The sequence below is a fragment of the Sciurus vulgaris genome, assembly GCF_902686455.1.
Source record: "Sciurus vulgaris genome assembly, chromosome: 12".
In the NCBI taxonomy this organism is placed as follows: domain Eukaryota; kingdom Metazoa; phylum Chordata; class Mammalia; order Rodentia; family Sciuridae; genus Sciurus; species Sciurus vulgaris.
The window spans coordinates 29,296,468-29,320,497 of record NC_136473.1 but is presented as its reverse complement, the minus strand read 5'-3'; the positions used below and the strand labels follow the sequence as shown (position 1 = coordinate 29,320,497).

General features: G+C 39.3%; 1 protein-coding gene across 1 annotated transcript in view; it reads right to left on the bottom strand.

Annotated features, from left to right (window-relative positions):
- The window catches only part of CUBN (cubilin), a 286,894-nt gene that overhangs the window by 128,862 nt on the left and 134,002 nt on the right, over positions 1–24,030 (bottom strand). The window contains exons 30-31 of the mRNA XM_079108165.1: positions 20,426–20,600; positions 18,811–18,980 (exon numbers count right to left, since the gene is read on the bottom strand). Coding sequence (XP_078964291.1) covers positions 18,811–18,980; positions 20,426–20,600 — 345 coding nt within the window. The remainder of the gene's footprint in view (positions 1–18,810; positions 18,981–20,425; positions 20,601–24,030) is intronic.

The window sequence follows — 24,030 nt, the reverse complement described above, 5'->3', positions numbered from 1 at the left end:
CAAGGAAGGAAATATGAGAAACCTCATTATTATTTATTTAAAACTATAATGTCATGAAAACTATCAATATGCATTTCCCTAACTTCCATTTAGCTCCCAAGCTAGTAAATTGTATTACTATTGGGTCCACCTACAATATATCCATGAAACTTATATAATTCTTACTTACATCTACTGTCAAAGGTTTTCTATGCCTGGAATTGATTTTGTGACCTGTTACTTAGATAGTAAATGTCAAAACAATATACAAACAAAGCAAAACTTTATGCATCTCAACTTATTCATTCCTAGATGACACTCATGAAATTAAATTGTGAAGTTCAATCCACAAAAGAAAAAGTAACCACTATTTTTAGGAGTTCCAACTTGTAGGTCAGGCCAAAAATGGCTGTAGTGAGGCTCCCTCATTGAGGCATGTAGACAAGGTCACAAACACTCTGATTCAGTGTACGCACTCAGGTCATAAACATTTACTTGTGAGCATGAGCCCACTGATGTAACCTGTTGGCCGTGTGCCTTCTTTGTCTGGCCTGCACGTAAAAAAGGCCCAAGGAAGGACTCAGGGGGCAAATTTTAGTACTGGCTCGGAGCTTTAGCTTCAGCTGGAGCTAGGGGCTGGCTAGGGGCTATTGCCACCTCTGAATAAAGCATGTCTACTATCCGAACTGCATCTTGCATCTTCTTCCACCTGCTGGGATCCCAAATCTGTTTCCTGGGCCTGAGCCTCTGCCCTGCACAATCACAGCAGCTCTCAAAAAAAAAAACAAAACAAAAACAAAACAAACAAACAAAAAAACAAAAACAAAAACCGAGGATTGGGATAACTGGGTCAAAAGGTGGGTCCATTCCAAGTTTTCTGAGGATTCTCCACAATGCTTTACAGAGTGGCTGCACCAATTTGCAACTCCACTAGCAATGTAAAAGTGTGCCTTTTCCCCCACATCCACACCAACATCCATTGTTTATGTTCTTGATAATAGCCATTCTAATTGGAGTAAGATGAAATCTTAGAGTTGTTTTAATTTGTATTTCTCTAATTACTAGAGATGTTGAACACTTTTTCATATATTTATTTATTGCCTGTATGTCTTCTGTAAAATGTCTGTCCAGTTCCTTAGCCCATTTATTGATTGGGTTATTTGTATTTTGGGTGTAAAGTTTTGTAAGTTCTTATAAATTTTGGAGATAATTCTCTATCTGAAGTGCATGTGGAAAAGGTTTTCTCCCACTCTGTAGGTTCTCTTTTCACATTATTGATTGTATCCTTTGCTGAGAAAAAGATTTTTAATTTGAGTTCATCCCATTTATTGATTCTTGCTTTGATTTCTTGTGCTTTGGGAGTTAATGAATAAAGAAACTGTGGTATATATACACAATGGAATATTATTCAGCCATCAAGAAGAATAATATTACGGCATTTGCAGACAAATGGATGGAATTGGAGAATATCATGCTAAGTGAAATAAGCCAATCCCAAAAAAACCAAAGGCTGAATGTTTTCCCTGATAATTGGATGATGATATTTAATGGGGGTGGGGGGTAGTGGTGAGAGAAGAATGGAGGAAGTTTAGATCACGTAGAGGGAAATGAGAGGGAGAGGGGTATGAAAATTGGTGGAATGAGACAGACATCATTACCCTATGTACATGTATGATTACACAAATGTTCTGAATCTACATCATGCACAACCATAGAAATGAAATGATGTACCCCATTTGTGTACAATGAATCAAAATGCAGTTTGTAAAAAATAAAAATAAAATAAAAATTTAAACAAACAAACAGAGGCAGATCTGGATAAGTGATAACCTAATTTCTATGGGCTACATAATCAGTATCATTAGAAAGTATCCAGACTTTTGTAAAGTTTTCAGATTCTAGCTAGCACACATATTCCAAATAACAAAACTTAACTGTATCACATAAAAAAGGAGGGTGTAGATTTTTAGTACAGAACCTGGCGCATAATAGACACTAAAGGTTGGATGTACAAATCGACAAATGACTAACCTAGGACAGCTCTGGTCTTTAAGAACAGAGGACAAGAGGGTAGAAAAAACCCTGAGCTAAGACAAGCTATGCTTTCTCTCATGGGATGGACTGTAACTACACATAGTAGGCACAACAGTGAGTAAGAGGCTGCTCACAGAGGGAAAGACGTCAACTGTGGCTGCCACACAGGCAGGCATTCTGGGCCCAAAGCGGGAGGGGCAGAGGTCCAATCACAAGGCAGGTCCGACCTTGCCCACTCGGCTCCCAGTGCCTTCCAACTGCCGTGTAAGAGAAGGTGGAGGCAGGAGATGGGCTGAGGGCATCATGCTCCTCCGGAGGAATCAGCTTTCTGAACACAGGACTCATCACGATGCTATGGGAACCCTTCACATCCTAAGCTCCAGCCAGAAGTGAGAGAGAAACCAAAAACTTACGAATGTTCACACTTGACATTTCAGGACCTGGAGGAGATATGGGTAAATGTCAGCCATTGCCAAGGTTAACACGTGTCAATCGTGTCGTACGTCAAGTGACACGTGGAGGAAAACCATTCGGGTGGGAGAACAGCATCCCCTCCTGAGGACATTTAAAATCCTGGGGAATCTATGTTCACCGTCCTTCAGAATGGAAATTTGAGAAAGCAGAGCTGAGCAATGGAAACCTTTACCTTCTGATGCACATACTGGTGATACAAATACGTATTAAGAACATGTATATTTAAAAGTTAGTCGCAGAATGCCTTTTAGAGGGAAAGATAGATTTTATTTAGCAAAATTCCTCCACTAAGCTTTGAGCACAGAAACAGCCTGATGGAGGTGATGTTGATGGGGGAGGGGGACAAGTTGTTCCCCTTTCTAAACTTCCTAATTCCTTGCTCAGCTTCCTACTCTGTAAAATGGGATTGAGATGAGTATACAGCTCATGGTATTTTTGAGAATTAAAAGAGTTCAAAGATATAAAGTACTTAGGAGAGTTCCTGGCACATAGTAAGTATATAGTAGATATTAGCCTTTACTATTAAAGTGAGACAGAAAGCTAAATTGCTACATAAGGAATGAGGTAGAAAACCGTGAAAGCAAAAATGTCCAAAAGGGGGTTGTTCAGTAATGTGGATGAGATAGGAGCCCGAGTTGGACATAAAATCAATACAAATTACTGAACAGAAGATTGCGAGCTTGGACGTAGTCATCAACAGGGCTCCCAGTCATTCCCGACTCCTGGGATCTGTGCCCTTGCGTAATTCCTCCCTTTGAGTGTGAGATATACCCAATGTCTTACTTTAAATTAACAGAAAATAGCAAAAGTGACTTGCTTTTAAATGACTTGCTTTAAATGAACAGAATATTCCAACCATCTACTTCACGGTTAGCAAACAATGGTGACTTCCACCTAGTATTCTCTCTTTCTTTGACCCTCTCTCTATATATATGTTGCCTGCTCTATAGAAGCAAGCTGCCACACTCTGTGTAAAATGTCCCATGAAGGGCCTGCATGGTGAGGAGTCAGAGGAGGCCCCTAAGCAGGAGTCTGCAACAATCACGTGACTGAGTTGGAAAGGACCCAGGTAAACTACTCCTGGTTTCCTGACCTATGGAAACTACAAATACAACTGTTCTTTTTAAAATTATTATTTAATTTACTGGTTCTTTTACAACATGACAGCACAATCCATTCTGATGTAATTATAGAAGCATGGAATGTATCTTATTCTAGTTAGAGTCCCATTCTTATGGATGTACAGGTGGTGGGATTCACTCTGTTGTTTTCACATATGTACATGGGAAAATTTTGTCAGGTTCATTCCACTCCCTTTCCTTTGCTTTTCCCCCCTCCCTTCCCTCCACTCCTCATTGTCTAATCTACTGCACTTCTATTCTTCCCCTCACTGCCCGCCCTCATTGTGAGTTAGCTTCCACATATCATCTGACCTTTGTTTTTATGGGACAGACTGGCTTATTTTATGTAGCATGGCAGTCTCCAGACCCATCCATTTGCTGGCAAATGCTATAAAGTCATTCTTCTTTATGAGTGAGTAAACTCCATTATGTATATATGCCATCTCTTCTTTATCCATTCAACTATTGAAGGAAACCTAGGTTGGTTCCTTAGTTTAGCTATCCTGAACTGAGCTGCTATAAACATTGATGTGTCTACATCACTGTAGAATGCTTATTTTAAGTCCTTTGAGTATATACTGAGGAAGTGGGATAGCTGGGTCAAATGGTGGTTCCATTCCAAGTTTTCTGAGGAATCTCCATTCTGCTTTACAGAGTGGTTGCACCAATTTGCAGTCCCATCAGCAATGTATGACTGCCTTTTTCCTTGCATCCTCACCAACATTTATTGTTACTTGTATTCTTGATAATTTCCATTCTGATTGGAGTGAGATGGAATCACAGTGTAGTTTTAATTTGCATTTCTCTAATTGCTAGAGATATTGAACATTTTTCATATATTTGTTGATCATTTGTAAATAGGGTGGTTCTAAGTCATTATATTTTGGGGTGATTTGTTGCAGAGAGATAACTAAAATAGAGAATGTGAAATGAAGAATTGAGGAGAAAATATATGAAGACTTCCTAAGAACAAGGCATCTAATAATGCATTTTAGGTTAACTGCTATGCTGCTCTTTGTAGTAGTCATCTGCCAGTGCCTGGAGTATTTATTTAAAGTCTACTATACAAGGGCCTGGGGGAGTAACTCAGTGGGAGAGTGCTTGCCTAGCACGTTTGAAGCTCTGGGTTCAATCCCCAGCTTCACACACACAAAATAATAATAATAAAGTTTTAAATTCCACTATCCAAAAGGTGCTGGGTGAATGGTATTTTTGAGAAATCAAGAAAAGGGGTATAAATTGTAAGTTTCTCTTCACAATGGACAGAGAGAAAGGGAACAGCCAGAAGATGCAAGACACGGAGGAATTGAACTTTCAACACTGGTCAGAACTAGAAATTTGGGTGACCAGCAAAACATATGCTCTTTCCCATCTGCCCTTTTAAAATACCTGAAAATGCTATGGGGAGTCGATGGGTTTTTCTACACCTCTATCTTCTGTGCCAAACTTTACTGAAGGGGCCAAAATGATTCATTGCACTTTGTGACTTGGCATCTCTAGAAGATGAGGGGAGGCTGTTTGGGTGGAATGATGGAGGCAACAAGTGGACTGGGTCATGAGTGCAAAGGGAGGGTGAAGACAGCGTGGTACCCTTGCTGCCCCTCACGGATGTTTCCCCCAGGGTCAGAGTGAGGAGTTTTTGAGGTAACAGGCTGCTTGGAATGTGATAAGCAATCATTAAATGCTACTTCCCCTGAGGAACTTCACTGTTTTCCTTCTCCATTTCCTTTTTTAGTTTCTGTGCTTCTTACTGACTTCTTTGGAAAGCAAGGCTATCACAGATTGTTCAGAAAATCACAAAATCCATTTACGTATGAGGTTGAGTTTGGGATGACAAAGTATCCAGTCAAGATTAGGAGGATGTCTTAGTCTGCTGAATTTGTTCTAAGAGAATACCACACACTGGGTGGATTAGAAACCACAAACATTTATTTCTCACAGTTTTGGAAAGCTGGTAAGTCCGAGATCAAGGAGCCAGCAGATTTATTTGGTGTCTGGTGAGGGCCTGTGCCTTCACAGACTGACTCTTATCACTGGAGTCTCTGGAAGGGCCAAGTGGCTTCAGGAGCCTCTTTTATGAGGGCATTATCTTGGTTCAGGAAGACTCCACCCTCATGACCGTCTCCCAAGGCCCCGCCTCCTAATGCAATCACCAGCAGGACAGTGATTTTTTAAAGTTTCTGTTTTCCTCCCCAAGCTCATTCCCTATAACACTAGCTCTGTTCCACAACCAAGTTTCATAAATACTCAAAACGTGGACCCTGACACCCATGCTTAGCTTAAACACATCGTTCCCCTCTCATTTTGCTCAGCCTGAGTTGGCAGGCTATTAACAGAGCCCAGCTGAGCCGATACTCTCCATCTGACAAACTGAGATGCTAGTGAAAAGTGCACTGATCTTAGAACACCTGGAACACCCGGCTTAAAACACAGCCATCTGAGAGTCAGCTACCTAAGCTGGAGCCAGAATCTACCAGGGGTAGTTGCTTTGGCCAAAGCATTTTAGAAACTTCCTGGTATCAGTTCCATCAAATTAAAATTGGGGATAGGTAATTCCTCCTTGTTGCCTCCAAAGGTTATTGTAAAGGTCAAATAACGTATTGAAAGTTTGGTGGCAAGTGTGATTATGCAAGTAAGTTTTTCTCACTTCATTGTAGAAATTCTCATATATACACTTTTAAGTGGAATATGATGATGTGCTGTAAAGTTATAAGTTAACCTCTACTTCTAGGTGTCTACTCTGCAGAAATTCCTGGATGGTTAAATACAGAAATACCTACAAGAATATTTAGCACAAAGAGGCTGCTATAGCAAAATATTGGAAGTAAGTTAAATGTTCATTAGCAGGAGAATGAGTAAGTGATTTAGGGCATACACATAGAATGGAATACTGTAGAGTCACAAAAAAGGGCATTAGATCTGAATATTTTAACAATATCAAAGCATGTTAAAAGCAGAAAATTGAGTGAAAAGAGCAAGTTGAAAGATATATCCTGTGAGACATTATTTACATAAAATTTAAAATGTGCAAAATAATATTTTATAGTATGCATGGATATAGATATATAATGAAAAACTATCAAAACTGTCATGGGAATAAACTAAAATTCTCACTAGTGTTTTCCTTTGGCATGGGGGACAGGGAATGGTACACAATGATGGGTACACATGGGACTTAATTGTGTCTGTAAGAGTGAATTTCTTTTGAGGAAAAAAAACTTGAAGCAAATATGGGAAAATATTAAGATTTGGAAGGTTTGGGCTTAGGAATGTTTTTGTACTTTCTATAATTTGTATGTTTAATATCGTCTCCATTTTTCTCTATACTTAAAATAGTTCAGAAGAGAGTTTTCAATAAAGATAACCTGTATAAAGGAAATAACAGGAAATGTAGACCAAGATTCACATATGAAAATATTCTTCATAACATTGTTAAAAATAAGAAAAAAGAAATTAAATAGTCCGTAATAAAGTACTGATTATGTATAATTAATGAACCAATTTTTCAAAAGAAAAATATTCCAATAATATTAAGTGAAAAAACAGTATACGCAAAATTATGTGTAGTATTCTCTAAACTAATCATGCATATGTGTGTAGGACTGTGTGCATATATGTGAGTGTATAGAAAATAAACTAAAATTTTAATAGTTTGTATCTGTATTATGATATTAAAGTTGGCATTATTTCTTATTTCTTCTTTTCTATATTTCACAAGTTGAATGTGAGGAGCCTGTAAAATCTGTAATGTTTAGCCACTCAGACATGTAAGTGATTACACTGTCAATCAAAGTGCATGATTCATGTAACAGAAAGACGGCAGTATCTCAGCCACATGGATGTTAAACCATTCAATCTGCCGCTCATGCCAGCAGGAATGTCTCAAGGTTAATGGATATGGCTTCTGTTTCAAGATCTCCCAAACATTTGTTAGTTGACTCCTTTCTATAACTGGACCCCAGCCCTCCCTCCTAAGCTTCACATTCGTATAGCCAACTGCATACCAGATGTCATTCATCTCTTCTATGTCCCAGGAACTTTGAAAAGCAGCACCTCAAACTGAATCCATCTCCTCATCCTGGTCACCCTTTATTCCTCCTTCATTCACATCTCTTACATCAAAGAAAGCCCAGGAGCATGTACCCAACTGCTTAGGTATCTCTCTGCCCCCAATCCAGTGGATCAGTAAGTTCTGTCAGTTCCCTCTCTGATCTATCTCTTGGCTGATCTCTCTTCCTTATCCACAGACCCCTGTTTGAGTGTCTTAGTGCCTGGATCTTGCCTAGGTCCCTCTTTCCTGCCTTAAATTTGTATCTCCCCTTAGTTTATTCACAAACAATTGCCAGTATGCAAGGTCCTCTTTCTAAAATGTAAAATCAAATTAAAAAGGAAAGCTCAGTAGCTCTATATATTATTAAATTGCACCAGATAAAGATAAGCAACCACTGAGGGCTTTGCTGAAGGACCGAAGAACATGTGGTTGACCACATGTGGGATACAATACCTCAGCCTGTAGTTCCCTCTCTGCTGCCATGAAAACCCTGGCATGATTAAATGGCTCATGATCACCTGACAGAAATGTCAGTCATCACTTATAGTCCAAAGCTCATGACTGCAGGGGAAAAATGAATTTTAACTTCCTCAGTAATACTTGTATTTTAATTTCCAGAAATACGAATATATTATCTCAGATTGTTGAAGGGTAGGAGTTAGGAAATCTCCTGTTTTCTTGTTTTCACTAAGTTTTATCTTACTTGGGATGGAAATAAACCAATATAATGTATGGGTTAAAATTATTATGAGCCAGAGTAAAAACAAACTACTTTAATTCAAGAGCAAAGCATACGGCATATTTTACAATCCCCAAAGTACAAAAATGCTGTACCTTAGCTTCAGAGTTGAGTTTCTCCGGCAAAGAAATTAGGGAATATATATGAATATGCTTTTATTTTCATATTTTGCCCTATTTTTCTTTCTTAACTTACTTGCAGACCTTCTTGAAGGTATCAAAATAATGTACTTATGGAGTGATAAAATTTGCTAATATATTAAAGAATGTGTAAAAATTACAATACATATTTTAAGATTTTTTTAAAATTTAAATAAAAACGGGTGCTGTTTCTGAATTCATGATGATACTGAGTAAAGAGTTAAGGGTTATGAATCCAGTTCTGTGTACCCGAGATTCGCAATTTTAATTATTAGTTTTTTTCTCCTTCCTTTCTTTTAAGATTACAATTTTACAAAAGCAAACTTAAGACTTTTAATATGGTATTAATAGTAACAGAAACAGAGGTAGTAATAGAAAAATTAGGAGTAGCAGCTTTTACTTATCGTCGTAGACACTGGCAAGCACTCTAAACACATTTTTTAAAAGTTAATTCTTCTTACTGCTTCATTTTGGAGTTGAGAAAGCTAAGGATTGGAAAACATGCTATTTTCCCTCAGTCACACACTCAGGAGGGCAAAGTAACACCTATCTTTTTGGCATCTGATCAGTTATCACTAAACTAAGAGGAAAAGTAAAAGCAAGTTTTATTCAGTTAGAATATGGAGAGACCATGGTTCTATGAAGTCAAGGAGTTATCACAGTCTCCTAGGAAGATAATCATGAGAGCTCTGAAAATAGAATGGAAATATCCCACCATTTATCTAGAACTGCACTAAAGCATCCTTAGTAGTATTTTAGAAAGTCTTATGTTGCGCCCCGGCAGATTTCAGGCTGGCTGGCATCTGTCATGCATTCCATTCCACTGAACATGCACAGGATTCCCAGCATGGCTAATTTAGTAGGATATGTAACAAAGAGCACAGTGTCTAGGCCAATACATAAACCAGAATTTATATCCCTTAGTTCCAACCTTGATTCTGTTCTTGAATTCAGATATAAATCTATGCCTTGCCCTTTTCTGGTCTAATTACAATTCTCTGGTCTAGTGTGAACTCTTTTCTCACCTTGACCCTGGCCTAATTTGGCTGTCTTCTTGGTCCTTACCCTTGACTTCATTTTTAACTCCATCTGGCAACACATGTCTCCTGCTATGAGTCACCTCAAAGCTTATAAAGGTGAAAAGAAAAATGTGGTGAAGGATAAGATATTTAAGGTCCAAAAGGGATAATTCACATCAAGGTGCAAAATCAATTTTGAGGATAGAATGTTCATGAAATATTTTCATGTGTTATATATGGTCATGTACTTGCTAATGGAATTCCAATTTTTGAGTTTGCACTGCTCCAAGAAGGGGAAATATTTAATGACAGGGAGGGGAATCCCTCAGGAAATTATACAAGCCGTTAAAGTCATAAATGTAAGTAAGGAAGGAAATGAAAATATTACTCATTCCAGCAGCTTTTCTTGAGGGTAGGGAGTAAGGAAGCATCGGTTTCCTCAGTCAGTGATATTTTCCAGGTACACTGCTCTGAAATTAAATACCCAGCTAAATTTGTGGCCCCACATCTCACGTCAGGAGTTTCTTACTCCTGTTCCATTACTCTATATTATCTGAATTCAGTCTTCACATTTTACAGGAGACTGTGTGAACTCTAATAATTTGTAGTTGTTGTAAACTGTGACTCAAACATGCCTGCAAATGTTGATAGGAAAAGAAATCCAAGATACTTATTTTATCTTCACAAATAAACAAGCATTTAAGGAGATTTTGAATTTAAAATGTAAACAAAACCTGAGAATTGAGGGCTGCAGCTTCAATTCAACCCTTTCTTGGCTTTGGGGCTACAAAGTATTGATGAGCACAGCTACTGGTGATTAATTTGAAACTGGAATGCAAAATAGCTAAGCAGGTTATCACAAGCAAGTCACAAATAAACATTTTAAAGAGATCATCTTCAAGTAGTTAGCAGACACTAAAATTGTGGTGGAGAATAAAGGAGAAAGGGAAGAAATGAGAGAAAGACAGAGAAACAGAGAGATTTCTGTCATGGGTTCATTTGTAAAACAACAAATTTAAAGAATTGTTTCCGTTGTCTCTGAAGCAAGAAGTTCTATTATTCCTGTTTCTTTTTGTTCTGCTTGGGAAATGATCAGTGTTTTAAAAGGAAACATATCATGGGTGGTGTCTTAAAAAAATAAAACAAAATATGGATACTGTGTAATGGGCCTGCCCTGTTCCACCCTGTGCCCTATTGTCAGATAATGTGAACAACAACAGACACGGCCTCTTTGGAGAACCAGTAGGGGATCTGGGCTTTTTCAGTTCAAATCAGACATTTTGCTTTCTTTCTCCTAGATGGTCACACAGCTTCAGAATGAAAACAGTTACTAATCATGTGCTCTTTTTATTTTTGTACTAGGCTGTTAGCCCTGGTGTATATTTTCTCCAAATGAGAGGCTAGGGGGACTGTGCTCTGCTTGCTTTATCTGCCCCTAACTGATTCTCACAAGGCCGACATTCCATTGAGCTGAGTAAAGAGGATGCTGAACACGGAGGTCTGAGTCTCCAGGGACCAGCTGGTGCCCCTGAGCTGCCTTCCCCTCTCTTCCCATTCTCACACTGAGCTACAACCCCACATTTCTCAGAGATCAATAAGAGCCTGCAGAGCTACAGGAATCTCAGGCTCAGAAGAGAAGCTAATTAAGCAATTACACTGCCAGTTGGAGGTCACTGTAATACTCAGCCTTCATGAAGAGGAACATAATGAAACCGCTTTCTTGTGCTGACCACACAGCCATGCCCAACCAGTGGGTCCCACAGCAGCCTTAGCAAGAAACGCAAGTGTCATTCCAGACACCCTGAGGTTAATCAGCACCAGAAAGACACTGGAAAGTGATTGAGAAGAAAGTGCAAGCATATTACCAAATTTGTTGAAACCTGACTGTAAACGCAGCTCCCAGGATTCATCACCATTTTAATAGAAGTCAAAAAAATTCAGTTTCTCTTCTTTTTCTTTAAAGCAGCATGAAATGCTGGAAAATACACCTCTGCGGTCTTATCTAAGTCCTCACATAGCTCAAAATAGTGAGATCATATATTAATAGTGGTGCCAGGGAGTGAACTGATTAGAGCACATTCCCGCAGGTGTTGTCTGCAGTTTTTCACCAAAGCACTGATCATTGAAGGAGTAGAGATGACAAAAAGTCATTTATTCAGCCACGCATCTATTAGGAATTCATGCAGCCAACAGACTGGTGCCTTTGGGTACAAAGACTACTTCCATGAGTTATACAAAAGCAGATGGAAGTTGTATATTCCTGTTTCATTTTTAAACTTTCATTTGTTTCTTCTACTTGATGAATTTTGCCTTTACTTCCTAGAGTAATGACTTAGAGTCTTAACCTGCCCCACTTGGGACAAATACCGACTCAGCCTACTACTAAAAGACCTCTCATTTTCATATCCAGAGGAATACAGAAACAGACTCCAACCCAATGCCTGGCGTGTTCGTGTCCCAGAGAGTGAACTTCAGCTACTGTTCAAGTCTGACTTTGACTCTGAGGATGACCCCTGCCACACACACACACAGAGATATCCCCTGACCTTTAGTGTTCACTACATCTGCCCCTTGTTCTCCTCTTCCTTGTCACAAGCACAAATTCTAACCAGATCTCTTTCCCAGTTTCAGTCTTTCTGCTTGGGTTCCCCAGACAACCAACAAAACCTAAGCCAGGCATGGTGGCACACACCTGCAATCCCAGTGGCTCAGGAGGCTGAGGCAGGAGGATTACAAATTCAAAGCCAGCCTCAGCAATTTAGTGAGACCCTAAGCAACTCAGTGAGACCCTGTCTCTAAACAAAATATAAAAAAGGGCTGGGGATGTGGCTCAGTGATTAAGTGCTCCTGGGTTTAATCCCCAGCACAAAAAAAAAAAAAAAAAAAAAAAGAAAGAAAGAAACTAAGACCCACAGGTCATAAAGAGAGTAAAGAGTTGTGTCACACTCAGAAGCTAGGACCTGACTGTGTCTGGCACATAATTGGCACCAAAGGTTGAATGAATGAATGGAACCTAGACCTCCTAACTTCCAAGCCAGGGCACTTTCCACTCCATATTTGAGTTCCTAACACTTTTCCTTATATTGATAACTGAAGTCTGGGTTCATCGGAAATAAAAGCCAAAGTGGCTCCAAAGTAACACTGATTTTATTTTCTCCCTCTTTTATCCAGTTGTCCTTTACTCTGCCATCGAGTTTCATATATATATATATATATATACCGATATATATAAATAAATATAAAAATAAATAAATAAAATTTATTGTTATATATATATAACAATAAATTTTATACTTAACCAAAATATTTATTCTTACTTTAGGAAGTATAAGGTTTGCCTTTTAGTGCTAATCCTGTGACTGATTTCTACCTAGCCTTGACCCTCACCTTTCTATACCTTAATTTCTTTTTCTTTAAATAAGTAGATGACACTAAATAATCTCTCATGTCTCTTCCAGCATCAGCATTCCATGTATCTATAGGTTTCTGACTATTAGCCATAACTGTTAAATTAATACTTTCACTCTAACAATCCAAAGTTTTAGAATACAAGATATCTTGTCCCATCTAAGCATAATTTGCCTTGTTATTGAATGGTACACTCAACCTCTATTAAAAATTCCCTGAAATAAAAAACATTATCTGACAGCATCATTGGCAGTTGGTTATTTTTCTCTTTGCTAATGACTCTATCTAAGCAACAGGACCAAGAAATTAAGTTGAATGTCTCCAAAATGAATGACGGGCTTTGTGTGAACTTAAACTGCAGAGATTATTATGTAAGATATTGGACTTTAGGGTAGATTTCACATCCAGTGTCCATCTGGCCATAATGAAAGATGGCTGTTGTTTCAATACCTGCTTTCATGAATCCCTGGACAACTAACGATAACTTGTAGCCAAGCCTCCAACCTTGCCAGGGTATTGCCCCACCTGGCTCCAAAGTTCTGCAGATCTCCTGTTCCCATAATTGGGTTCATTTGGCAACTACACACACTTTTTTTTAACATTTTAAAATTTTGTTATAAAAATGATTTAAAAATTGTATAAGTAAAGATGACGTCGCTTAGATACAATTTATGTGATTTTTTTTCAACATAAGTTTATAAATCAGAAAAACAAAAACCTATGTTAGGCCAAGTGTTCCAAATTCTCATCCTAGAAATATGAAATTTGTAGAACTAATCTGGTTCTTCTTTGGGTCTCTGCCCTGATAACATGACTTTATCAATTATTCTGTCTCTGATATTCAGCTGCCCTTTTTCCACCAGCACCTTACCCTCTTGACAAAAGATAAAGTGTCTCCACTATTTTTTTTTAAAAAATAACCTTCCCTTGATTTTACTTTACCCATAGGTTACTGCCTCTTGTCCCCCTGTGACATCCATTTCTATAGTTCTGGGGGGAAGCTCAGGAGTTTCTGATCCACTATGATCTAGAACTTTCCACCACTACCCATACCAATCCTGCTTCTTGCAAGGTTATTTTAGACTGAGCTCAGTGGTTGTTTCAGTCTTCATCCTCACTGACCTCACTGACACCTTTGACCATCCAATCTTTGCATCTGGCTTCCCTTTGGTTTTGACGAGACCACCCTCTTCTGGTTCTCCACCTACCTCTCTGATCACCCTTTTGAGTTTCCATTTCCTCTGATCCTACCTCTGTACCTAAATTGGTGTTAACCCCACAAGTTCAGTTGGCCTTTTTTTCTTTATAAAATCCTCCTATACGTGACCCACCTACTCCCACAACTTTAACAGCCACCCAAATATTCAGAGATCATTCTAAAATGCGTGTGTCCAGTTGAGACCCCATCCTGAACACTGAGCTCATCCTTCAGACTCTAAGGAGCCCTTAAATTCCAAAGTTTCTAATCAAATTCATTATAGCCTATCCCTTTACTCAGTTAATGGCTTCATCATTCACCCATTCTTCAAGAAAGTAGTCTTAACTGTCCCCTCTCTATCAACCCCCACCCTCTGCCAGGTAACTAACCCCCACATGCAGGTGATTACACCACAACCATTCTCCAAATGACCCCACTCCCGAGGCCACTGCCCCATCTGAGGACTTCATCATCTCTGATCCAATCTTTATCCAAACAGCCCATAACCCACCTTTCCTTCTCTTTCAACCCATTCCTCACACTGCTGTTGCTTTCACTATAAAATTCTGTTCTAAGTAGATCATTCCTGCTTCACTGACTCCATGCTACCTAGAGGATAATTTTGAAATTTTCACCAGGGCATAAAAGAGTGTGTCCAACTTGGGAATCTTCTGTTGCCCTTGGTCTCCACGTGCCCCCAGCTCCTGTCTACACTCCAGACACAGTATCTCATTTCCTATCCCCAAATGTCTATGTGTGTGCCATTTCCCAACCTTCCCCCACAGCCTCCCTTCCTGGCCTCATTGACCCGTTTCTATTAGTGAGTGAGATTCTGTCACTTCAAGGTCACCTCCATTGTGAAAATGTTCCTGCCTTACAGGCCCAAAAGATCAATCCTGCTGTTTCCTGGTGATCTTTTGACAGTATATTGAGTTTTAGGCACACTAAGTTTTATGTGCTCTACTCTGAGAAAGATACTTCAGTAGGTTCTTCTGAAGAGTGTGAGGCCTAGATCAGAGATAAGAAGCCTTGACTCTGGCTGCTAATAAGCCCATGGCTCCTCCTCCACACTGTCTCCTTCTCCCAGAGCTCACTGAACACACTTCTCCGGAAGTGTTCACATCAGCAGCAGCAGCAGCCGCATGATCGGGGCTAGTGCAAACTGTGAACCTTCTATGTGACAGTAAGGAAATAACCCACATTGTTTCAAATATCTCTAAACTAACTTGACACAGGTCCTCTTATTATCCCTATTCCAGTTATTGAAAGTGTATCTGAAAGATTAAATTTCTCCGATCTAGAAATGGCAAAGTCAGTCACAGCCACAGATCTCTCACTGCAGAGCTAGATTTCTCAGTCACAGCATCATGTGACACACTCTATTGGTGTGATCACTTTTTATGTCAATGTCTCACTCAAGTGCTTAGTGACATCTGCTCACAATGCCCCTTCTGCCCACTACCTGGGCTTCTCCAATTACTTCACACAGGGTTCTCTAACACTGCAATTTGTCTGAATTATGATTTTTTTTTTTTTTTTTTGTATTTGTCTTATTTGCTCAACAGAAATCCTCCCACTACATCTCTACGGTTTATTTTCCAACTCCATGTCTATGCCAGATCCTGTTTGAGATTTCACTTACTCCTGTTTGTTCCCTCCTACTAGTTTGTTAACCAAGCCCTGCTGCACACTGAGATATGACCATGATTATCAGAAAACTGTGTATTTTTGTATTCCACATAAGTGGAAAACCTTCCTCATGACTACAGGAGGGAAAAAAACGCAGCCATGTTGGGTGTGCCTTTACTTAAGCTTTGGCTGGGTCATGAATTCTGCACATTGAGTTCTATGGGTTATGGGGTTTCCCAAAGAGAAAAGGCTGTATGTGGCACCATGCAGAGTAGGCAAGGGAACAAGAGGCAAGGAAATGCCCACTGCAGGCAAAACTACAAGGAGACAACTTGTATCTGGTCCATTAAATGTCTCTTGAAGACCCTTCTTTTGCTCCAAGTTTTATTTAACCTTCATTCTTGAAGCCATTTTAGGAGAGTATAGGGTTGCTGGCTTCTAGTTATTTTCTTTCTTCAAACAGAATATACCTTCTCATTGTTTTGTTTCTGATTATCGATTACCACTGCTGGAGAGTGAGCATTGTTTGCCACTTTCTGAAAGGTTAATCTTTCCCCAGGTACCCACTCCCTTGACTGACATTAACATTTGTTTCTTATCTTTAGTTTTCTAAAGTATGTCTTTCTATTTATCCTGCTTGGCTGTTTGGATAATTTTTTAAAATAATATCTATCCTTGGCTTTAGGGAAAAGTCTTAGTCATTAGCTCTTCAGATATTGCTTTTGCTCCATTTATCTCTCTTTTCCTTCTAGGATTCCAATTAAATGCAAGTTAAACCTTTTCTACATGTCATCCATGTGTCTTAACCTGTCATCTGTATTTTATTTTTTTAATTTGTTTTTTTATTTTTACAGACTGCATTTTGATTCATTGTACACAAATGGGGTACAACTTTTCGTTTCTATGGTTGTGCACGATGTAGATTCATACCATTCGTGTAATCATACATGTACATAGGATAAGGATGTCTGTGACATTCCACCATCTTTCATACCCTCGCCCTCTCTAACCCCTCTCATTTTTCTCTATGTAATCTAAAGTTCCTCCATTCTTCTCTTTGTCCTCAGTATTTTAATCCTTATGTTTATCTATGCTGTCTTCCAGAGACAATTATTCTGACTTATCTTCCAGTTCATTCTTTCTTTCTTTGTCTCAGTGTCCTGCTGCTGAGAGGTCTTGATTTTAGATGTTGTGTTGATCAGTTCTAAACTTCTCTGTTTTTGTTTTTTTTTTTTTTCCTCTGTACTGCCATGTCACTTTTTACAGTCTGTAGTTCCCTGATGAAAGTTTTATTTTCACTTTTATCTACATGAGCTCAGTGATTACAATCATGTAGCAACTTGCGCCTGCTGGTTTCAGTATCTGGCAACTTCGGGGGTCTGCTTCCATTGTCAGTTACGGGTGTCATGTCTCGTTTGTATTACACTGTCTTCTGATAAACATGAATGTGGTTGAGGGTCTGTTGGTTATTGCATATGAACAATTATTGACCTGGATGATTTTATCTTCCTTTGAAGAAGATCTTAATTTACTTTTTCCAGAAGCCCCTTGCCTACCTGCATGAGCAATACACAATACCCTGTCATTATTTCAGGACTTGAGGTGTGTGGGGTTCATTCAAGCGACTCGAGGGTGGGCTGTGGTCTAGTGAAGCCTACTTTGCCTTAATTTTACCGAGGATATGTATGAGTCACAAATGCTTCCACTCTACTCAGACCCTGGACTCGAATTTTAGTCCTCTTTGCTCCGAGATGCTCTCTGAAGTGTAGCTAACCTCTTTTGGGTGAGCAAATGCCCTACAGGCAAAAATAGTCCCAAATACTATACTCACATCTCTCCCAGATCTCAACTTGAAAATTTCACAGTACCTTATGAGTTCTTTGCTGCTTTTAGAAAGATGTTGTTAAATGTCATCCAAAAAATCCAAAAATTTTAATTCTTTTTCAGGAGAGTTGGTCCACATTAGCATTATGGAAAAAAGGATGTCTTATACCTTAAGTTTTCATGATGGCTTTTCTAACTTTTAGATTCTGAAGGCTCACTTGGAAGGCAAATATATATTTATAAGTCAACTAAACTTTTATTAATGACCTGATACTATAAATTAATATTTGAAATATACTTGAAACAGACTAGACTGCTTTGAAAATAATGAAGAAGAAAAAGTTCTTGAATTTTCTTGAGTTTAAAAGAAACCTAACCAGTTGGAGTTTGTGTAGGAAACTGTCAGGAAGCTAAAATAGAAAGATCCCATTAACCAAGAGAATCTGGTTTATATTTGAATGAAATGCCTATAAACACAAATGAAACATGGAAAACATTTTGCTAGAAAAAAAGTGGCCAAAAGTTTTAAGCTGAAATCAAAAAGAAAAATGCATTCACGCTTATATCAAACACAAAACATCAGTTTCAGGTAAAAATGCTTTAAAGTTTTTGGTAATAGCAATCTCCCAACCTGTTCAGTCCCATCTAAACACTGATTTGCTCAAGTAGCAAATCAAGATATCCAAGAAAAGCAGAGCCCTCTGAGAACACCAGAAACTTAATAATAATTGATTGAAACTTGTTATGATGAAATCTATTTCACTCTACTTTCCTGATCCCCTCTGAAACCATTTCTGGTCAATAACGTGTAAAGGGAATTTCTAAACAATTTTGCTTTCCTGACTTTAAAAAAACACATCCCCACACACAAAAGAAACAGATAATATTCCTTCTTCCTTTCTCCAGATGTGAACACAGATAAGATTTTTTCTTTTTTAAAAAGACAGCAGTCATTTTTTGGTAATGAAGTAATAAACACAATGAAAGGCAAAAATGATAAAGGAGAAACTGAGCTTCCAACCTATATTTTCTTGTTGGGTTAAAAAAAAAAAAAAAAAAGTCCTAATATGTTAAGTTGCCAAAAAATTGACTTTGAAAATATCATCACTACTAGTACATTCACTAATGTATTCACATGGCAGTGTTTTGACCCAGATTTGACCAGAGACAGTGCTTGAAATTTGTACCACTTACCATAATACAAGAATCTGGAGGTTCAAGGTCAAAGTCAGTGAAGTTCAAGAGAACTCGGTGATTTTTTTCAACTCGAATGACCCAAGAACACTCAGTGTTACTCCTATAGTGACTGGGGTAATTGGGAGAATGGATTTCTCCATTGGGAGCCTGGAAAATCCCACCACAACCTGTAAGTGGGAAACCCAATTCAACAATGAGAGGAATCATGGTTGCTTAACCCAGGCTATTACCTGGCAATATAGATCAATATGCTACTTTGCTTGACTATTAATCTTACTCATTCTATACTAGAAACTGTGCAGAACTGAATATTCACATTAATTCATTCATCCCAAGAGAAATAAGGAGGCATGGATAATACTAAGGTGATGTTTCAACACTTTAAATACTGATGCCAAAAGTTACTTAAAATAATAATGAAAAATAAGTGCAAACAAAATCATGTCACAAAACCATAAGATGCCTTCTAGTTGTTCTCTAAAATACAGCAGACTGTAAGAACAGTCATTTCCAAAGTAATAGATAATCCAGTAATATATGATTTTTAAAATAATTTAATGCCTGCCTTTTAAAATTTTAACATTCTAGATGTAGTACAATTACTTAGGTTGTTTTTAATTCCTATAATGGTATCCAATACCTGGTAATGCAATCTTTATCTACAACCATCATGCCTTTGATTGATGATAACATAAAATAATAGTAAAAATATTCAGCACTATTTTCTAATAATTAAGAGTCATCTTGGGGCAATCTAGATACTGCATATGTAAATTTACACATAATTAACTTTAAGACAGATTTCATATAATTACTGTTTTGCCTTAGAGTTGATAAAATAAGGCCATCAAATAGGTAGCCTGAGGTCACATCTCTATCTTGGCATTTCTAGCTGCCATTTCGAGCTTGGCATTTCTAATTTCTGAGGCTTAGAATTTCCTAAGCCTCAGTTTCCTCGGTGGTTAAAACAGGATAGTAAATAGGCTGCACTCAGAGTGATGTTATAAGGACTAAATAAGATCATCTTTGTCACAGAAAAGTATCTGGCACACAATAAACATTCCATAAATACCACCATTAGTAGTGTTAGTAGCAGTTGTATAACTTAATATCTATTTAAAATTTTTGTACCATAATTCACAATTTTAAAGATCTGCAAAGGTAATTTATTTAGACTACCTAAGATCTTGGGCAGAAAGATATAATGCAATGCATGGCAATTTCTCAGAACTGGCAAATTTAACGTTTACTGTTTTCGCATGTGGCAAAAATCCCAAGGTCTATATTATGGCACAAGGCAATTTATGATTTATTAATGCCCAAATTTGAGGACAGGGAGTAGGCACAAGTCCCTTGGCAAGTGAACTCATCTAGCCAGTCACCCTAACTCTGCTTTCACTGTGGATCTGCAAACTTGTATCTTGTTTTCACATAGATATATGTGACACATAGATATATTTTTATGGAAAAGCCTATGCCAAAGCCGTATTTGTCATTTGGGACATCACAAAATCATCAGGGTGTAACCTTAATACACTTCTCTAATCATTTCATAAAATTTAACAAGGGCTCAGCATGAGTATTGTAAGGGTACCTCCTTTGTTTCACTTACCTTCAGGGACCACTTGCCATGAGGCATTGAAACCCCTCCCATTTATGGAGCTGTCGGTCTTAAATCGGATTGCTAGTGCATTTCCGGTGCTGGAGACCTGCATGGGGTTCACAGATGGTCTCTGGAAGCACAGCTGGGTTAATCTGGGAGAGTAGAAATCAGGGCCTCCATAGACCTAATATGGGGGTGTAGAAAAAAAAAAGGACTTAAGACATTTAAGCAATTTCAGCCTTCCCCTTGTTCCTTACACCACTAACTCTTGAATCTATTGTGATTAGAGACTGAAATCTAAGCCTCCCTGGGTGGGAATGAACTATAAACTTGAGCTGAGTTTTCAAAAGCATTCCCTCTGCCTTAGAACACACAAGTTGAATCATCCACAAAATGCCTGCTTCTTTCATTAGCCAGAATGGTAGAGGTGAACAGAGTAGATTATTTCCAGAATCTTCCCGATCTCCCCATTCTGTCTTCCTGGTGTCTCAGGGATTTACTGCTTTAGATGGCAGAGACACTGCAGTAACACAGTATTAAGTCTGATTTTCCAACTCCTATGGGGACATGTAAATAGTAGTAGTAGAATTTCATATGTTTATGAAATCCAGGTTCACGGAAAACTAGTGCTTTTCTAGTTATATTGTTAAGAACATTCACCTACCATGCACACTGACTATTTTATAAGGTTAGGCATCAAATATAATGCCCTTGCTCTGGAGTATACTAACAAAGGAAACACTATAGATCCTCTTGTGCCTGCTGCCCCCAGGAGCCTGCACAAGAGCCTCCAATTTTTATGGAGAATCACTCCAGACTCTACCTTTCCTAGGTGACTCCCTCTAGCTCCATCTACTCGGCTTCAGACTTCCTACACGCCTCCAAATTCCTCCAACTCTGTCTGACTGGGATTCAACAACTCAGTGACACATTCCTCAGAAAAGGGTCTCTTTGGTCCCACCTTCATGAAGCCTTACACACTGGTTTCTGAATTCCCCCTGGATTTTTATCTAGCATGTGTAAAATCAAACAGAAGATATTGACCCCTCATCTTCAGGTCTTGTCAAACTTGAATTTGTAGAGGAAAGGTACCTGTGTTAAGTTTTCAAGTATTTTGGTATCTGAGTCCTTCAGAATGGCACACACATCTACACACACACATACACACACACACTTGCCATGCACAGGTACACAAATCTATACTCAGGGCCAAAGCCAGGAAAGAAGCTCTCAGGGAGGTCTGTGCTCAGTGTCCCCCCACCTGTCCCATCTGGGCAGCTCTTCCCCATTCCCCAGGGCCCCCCCCCCCCCCCCCCAGGCCCACCCTCAGACCCTCTGCTGACTGATAGGGAAGCCACTCAAGTGTTCTCTGGAGAGAGTGAGAACAAGAAGCCTGCTTTGGGGGAGGAGTACATGACTGGAATCTATAATGACTTCTTTGTCTGATTAATTCCCCCCAGCCATGAGGGAAAGGCCAAAATGAATGCAACTGCTGTTTCCCAGAGGGCTGAGCACAAGGACTGTAATTGCAAAGGAATGAAGCGAGCTGACTGCTTCAGGCTTATTTTTATTAGAAGGAGCTGATGTTTGTGTGGCCCCCTAAGTGCCATCAAAAGCAAGACTTCAGGAAGAGCCTCATGTGGCCTTTTATACATACACATATGCAAATGGAAGCGCAGAGATGGCTTCTCGTTTAGTCTTTCCCATTTTCAAGAATTCCCTCCCCACCCCCACCCCCAGAGCATGCAGCTGACCGCATGTGCTCCTAATCATCCAAGCCCAATAACCCGCGCACAGTTAGAGAAAGAACACTGAGCACTCATGCTAAGTCCTGACAAAGCGAACCCGCACGTCGGCAAAATATTCTTTTGTTTTTCCTGCTCATGCGTCCCCTTGAGATCACAAACATAATGGGTATGAGTTGGCTGGGCCTAGAAACCTCCAGAAGAATAAACACCACCGCTTTTGACATTCTTTGCTTCCCCTCTCGCTGGACTGAACTCACAAACTAGCATAGCACAGAGAACAGCCAGTGTTAACTGCCCACACCAAGCAATTGTCCTGGTTCATTACACCAAGGAGTGGACTTCCTTTCCTGCTGGGTGCCAGCTCAGGCTCTCTCTACAGAGTTTTCTCAGAGATCGATGTAAAAATCAGTGTTTCCATGACCAAGACAATAGGATGGTGATTTGGGCTTTCACAAATAAAACTGATGGTTAGCATGTGGCCAAAAGAGGAAAGAGATGGAAAGAATTTCAGGGTGTGGTTCATTCCACCACAGCATATGACTAAACTTTGGGGGGAAAAGAATTGGTCTGATGATCAGAGATTAAAATGTGTTTTTTGCAAGTGCTCGGGAGGGAGAACATTTCAAAGCCTATGGTTTTAATCTGTTTTGAACATTTCTTTCTGCTCTGTTAGCTCCATTTATTGTTCCAATCAAGTCAGCATTCCAGGGTTATGAGTAACCACACAGCTATTGCTTTATGCAACTGACCACTTTCTGGACGGTGATTTTTGAGGGAAAAATGGCTCCAGGTTAAATTTGGTGAATACCACAAGCCCAATACCTGGTGACAGTTTGGTCCCACTTAGCTGCACTCAGTGGAACAGTAAAGATCGGTGTGCAGTTAAGATATTTGGCCGTGTTTCTAGACCAAGCATGTACCAGGGGTAACAAACTAAAACATGTTATCAGTGACTAAGGAATGGGGGATGGAAAAAAATCATTTTATTGTTATTAGCCGAAATATTATAGCACTTTCCATGTGAGTTGAACATTTCAGAGAAGCAAAAAGGTTTTGAACAAAAAGTCAAGGGCTTGCTCCTTTCAGCCTTAAGAAGAAAACTTTCCTCAATTATTTAAGGGCCTCAAAATGTTCCTCCAAACCCTGCTCTTAATGGGACTTGGGAGACCACCTCAATGTCAGCCTGTCCTAATAAAAATAAAACCCAAGCAGACTGTTGCCTTTTCTCATGGGCTTTTCTGTGCAGACCTGGGACCCTTTTGAACGCTGCCTGATGCCCCTAGTCCCTGATTTTGTCCCTCTGTTATTTAGGTTGTTTGCAGGGAACAACCTCTCTCTCTCTGCTTTCTCACGTAATGGGTGTGACAAAAAGCACAATGAACCCATTTACATTTTGCCAAGTGGGCAACAATCACATGCACTTTGGAGTATGAGAGTGAAGAGCTTGGAACACGCACATTGCTTCAGAGGATCTGCTGCCAGGCCTCTGTAAGTGCAAAGGGGTTTTATGCAACCAGTAATATCCCTGTTGGCCAGGGAAACCACTGGAGTGTTCCATATGTGAGTGTTAGTCCAACTTCGTACTGAGAGTGTGAACTTGGGGAGGTGTCTTCTCTCCTGCAACCTTTTTCTACTCTGAGATGGAATGACTTGACAGCAGACCTGCTTTAAAGACAAGGGTATGGGTTTGACCCAAGACCTTCCAGCCATGTCCCTGATTTCATTTCCTGTAGCAGTGTCCCACTGTAGAGGGACTTGGGCAACTCAAGGTAATTCCTAGTGACTCTCCATCCACTTACTGAGGGGATGATTTTAGAACCCCATTTCTTTTCAAGGTGAGAACTTGTTTTGTAATCAGATAAAGTT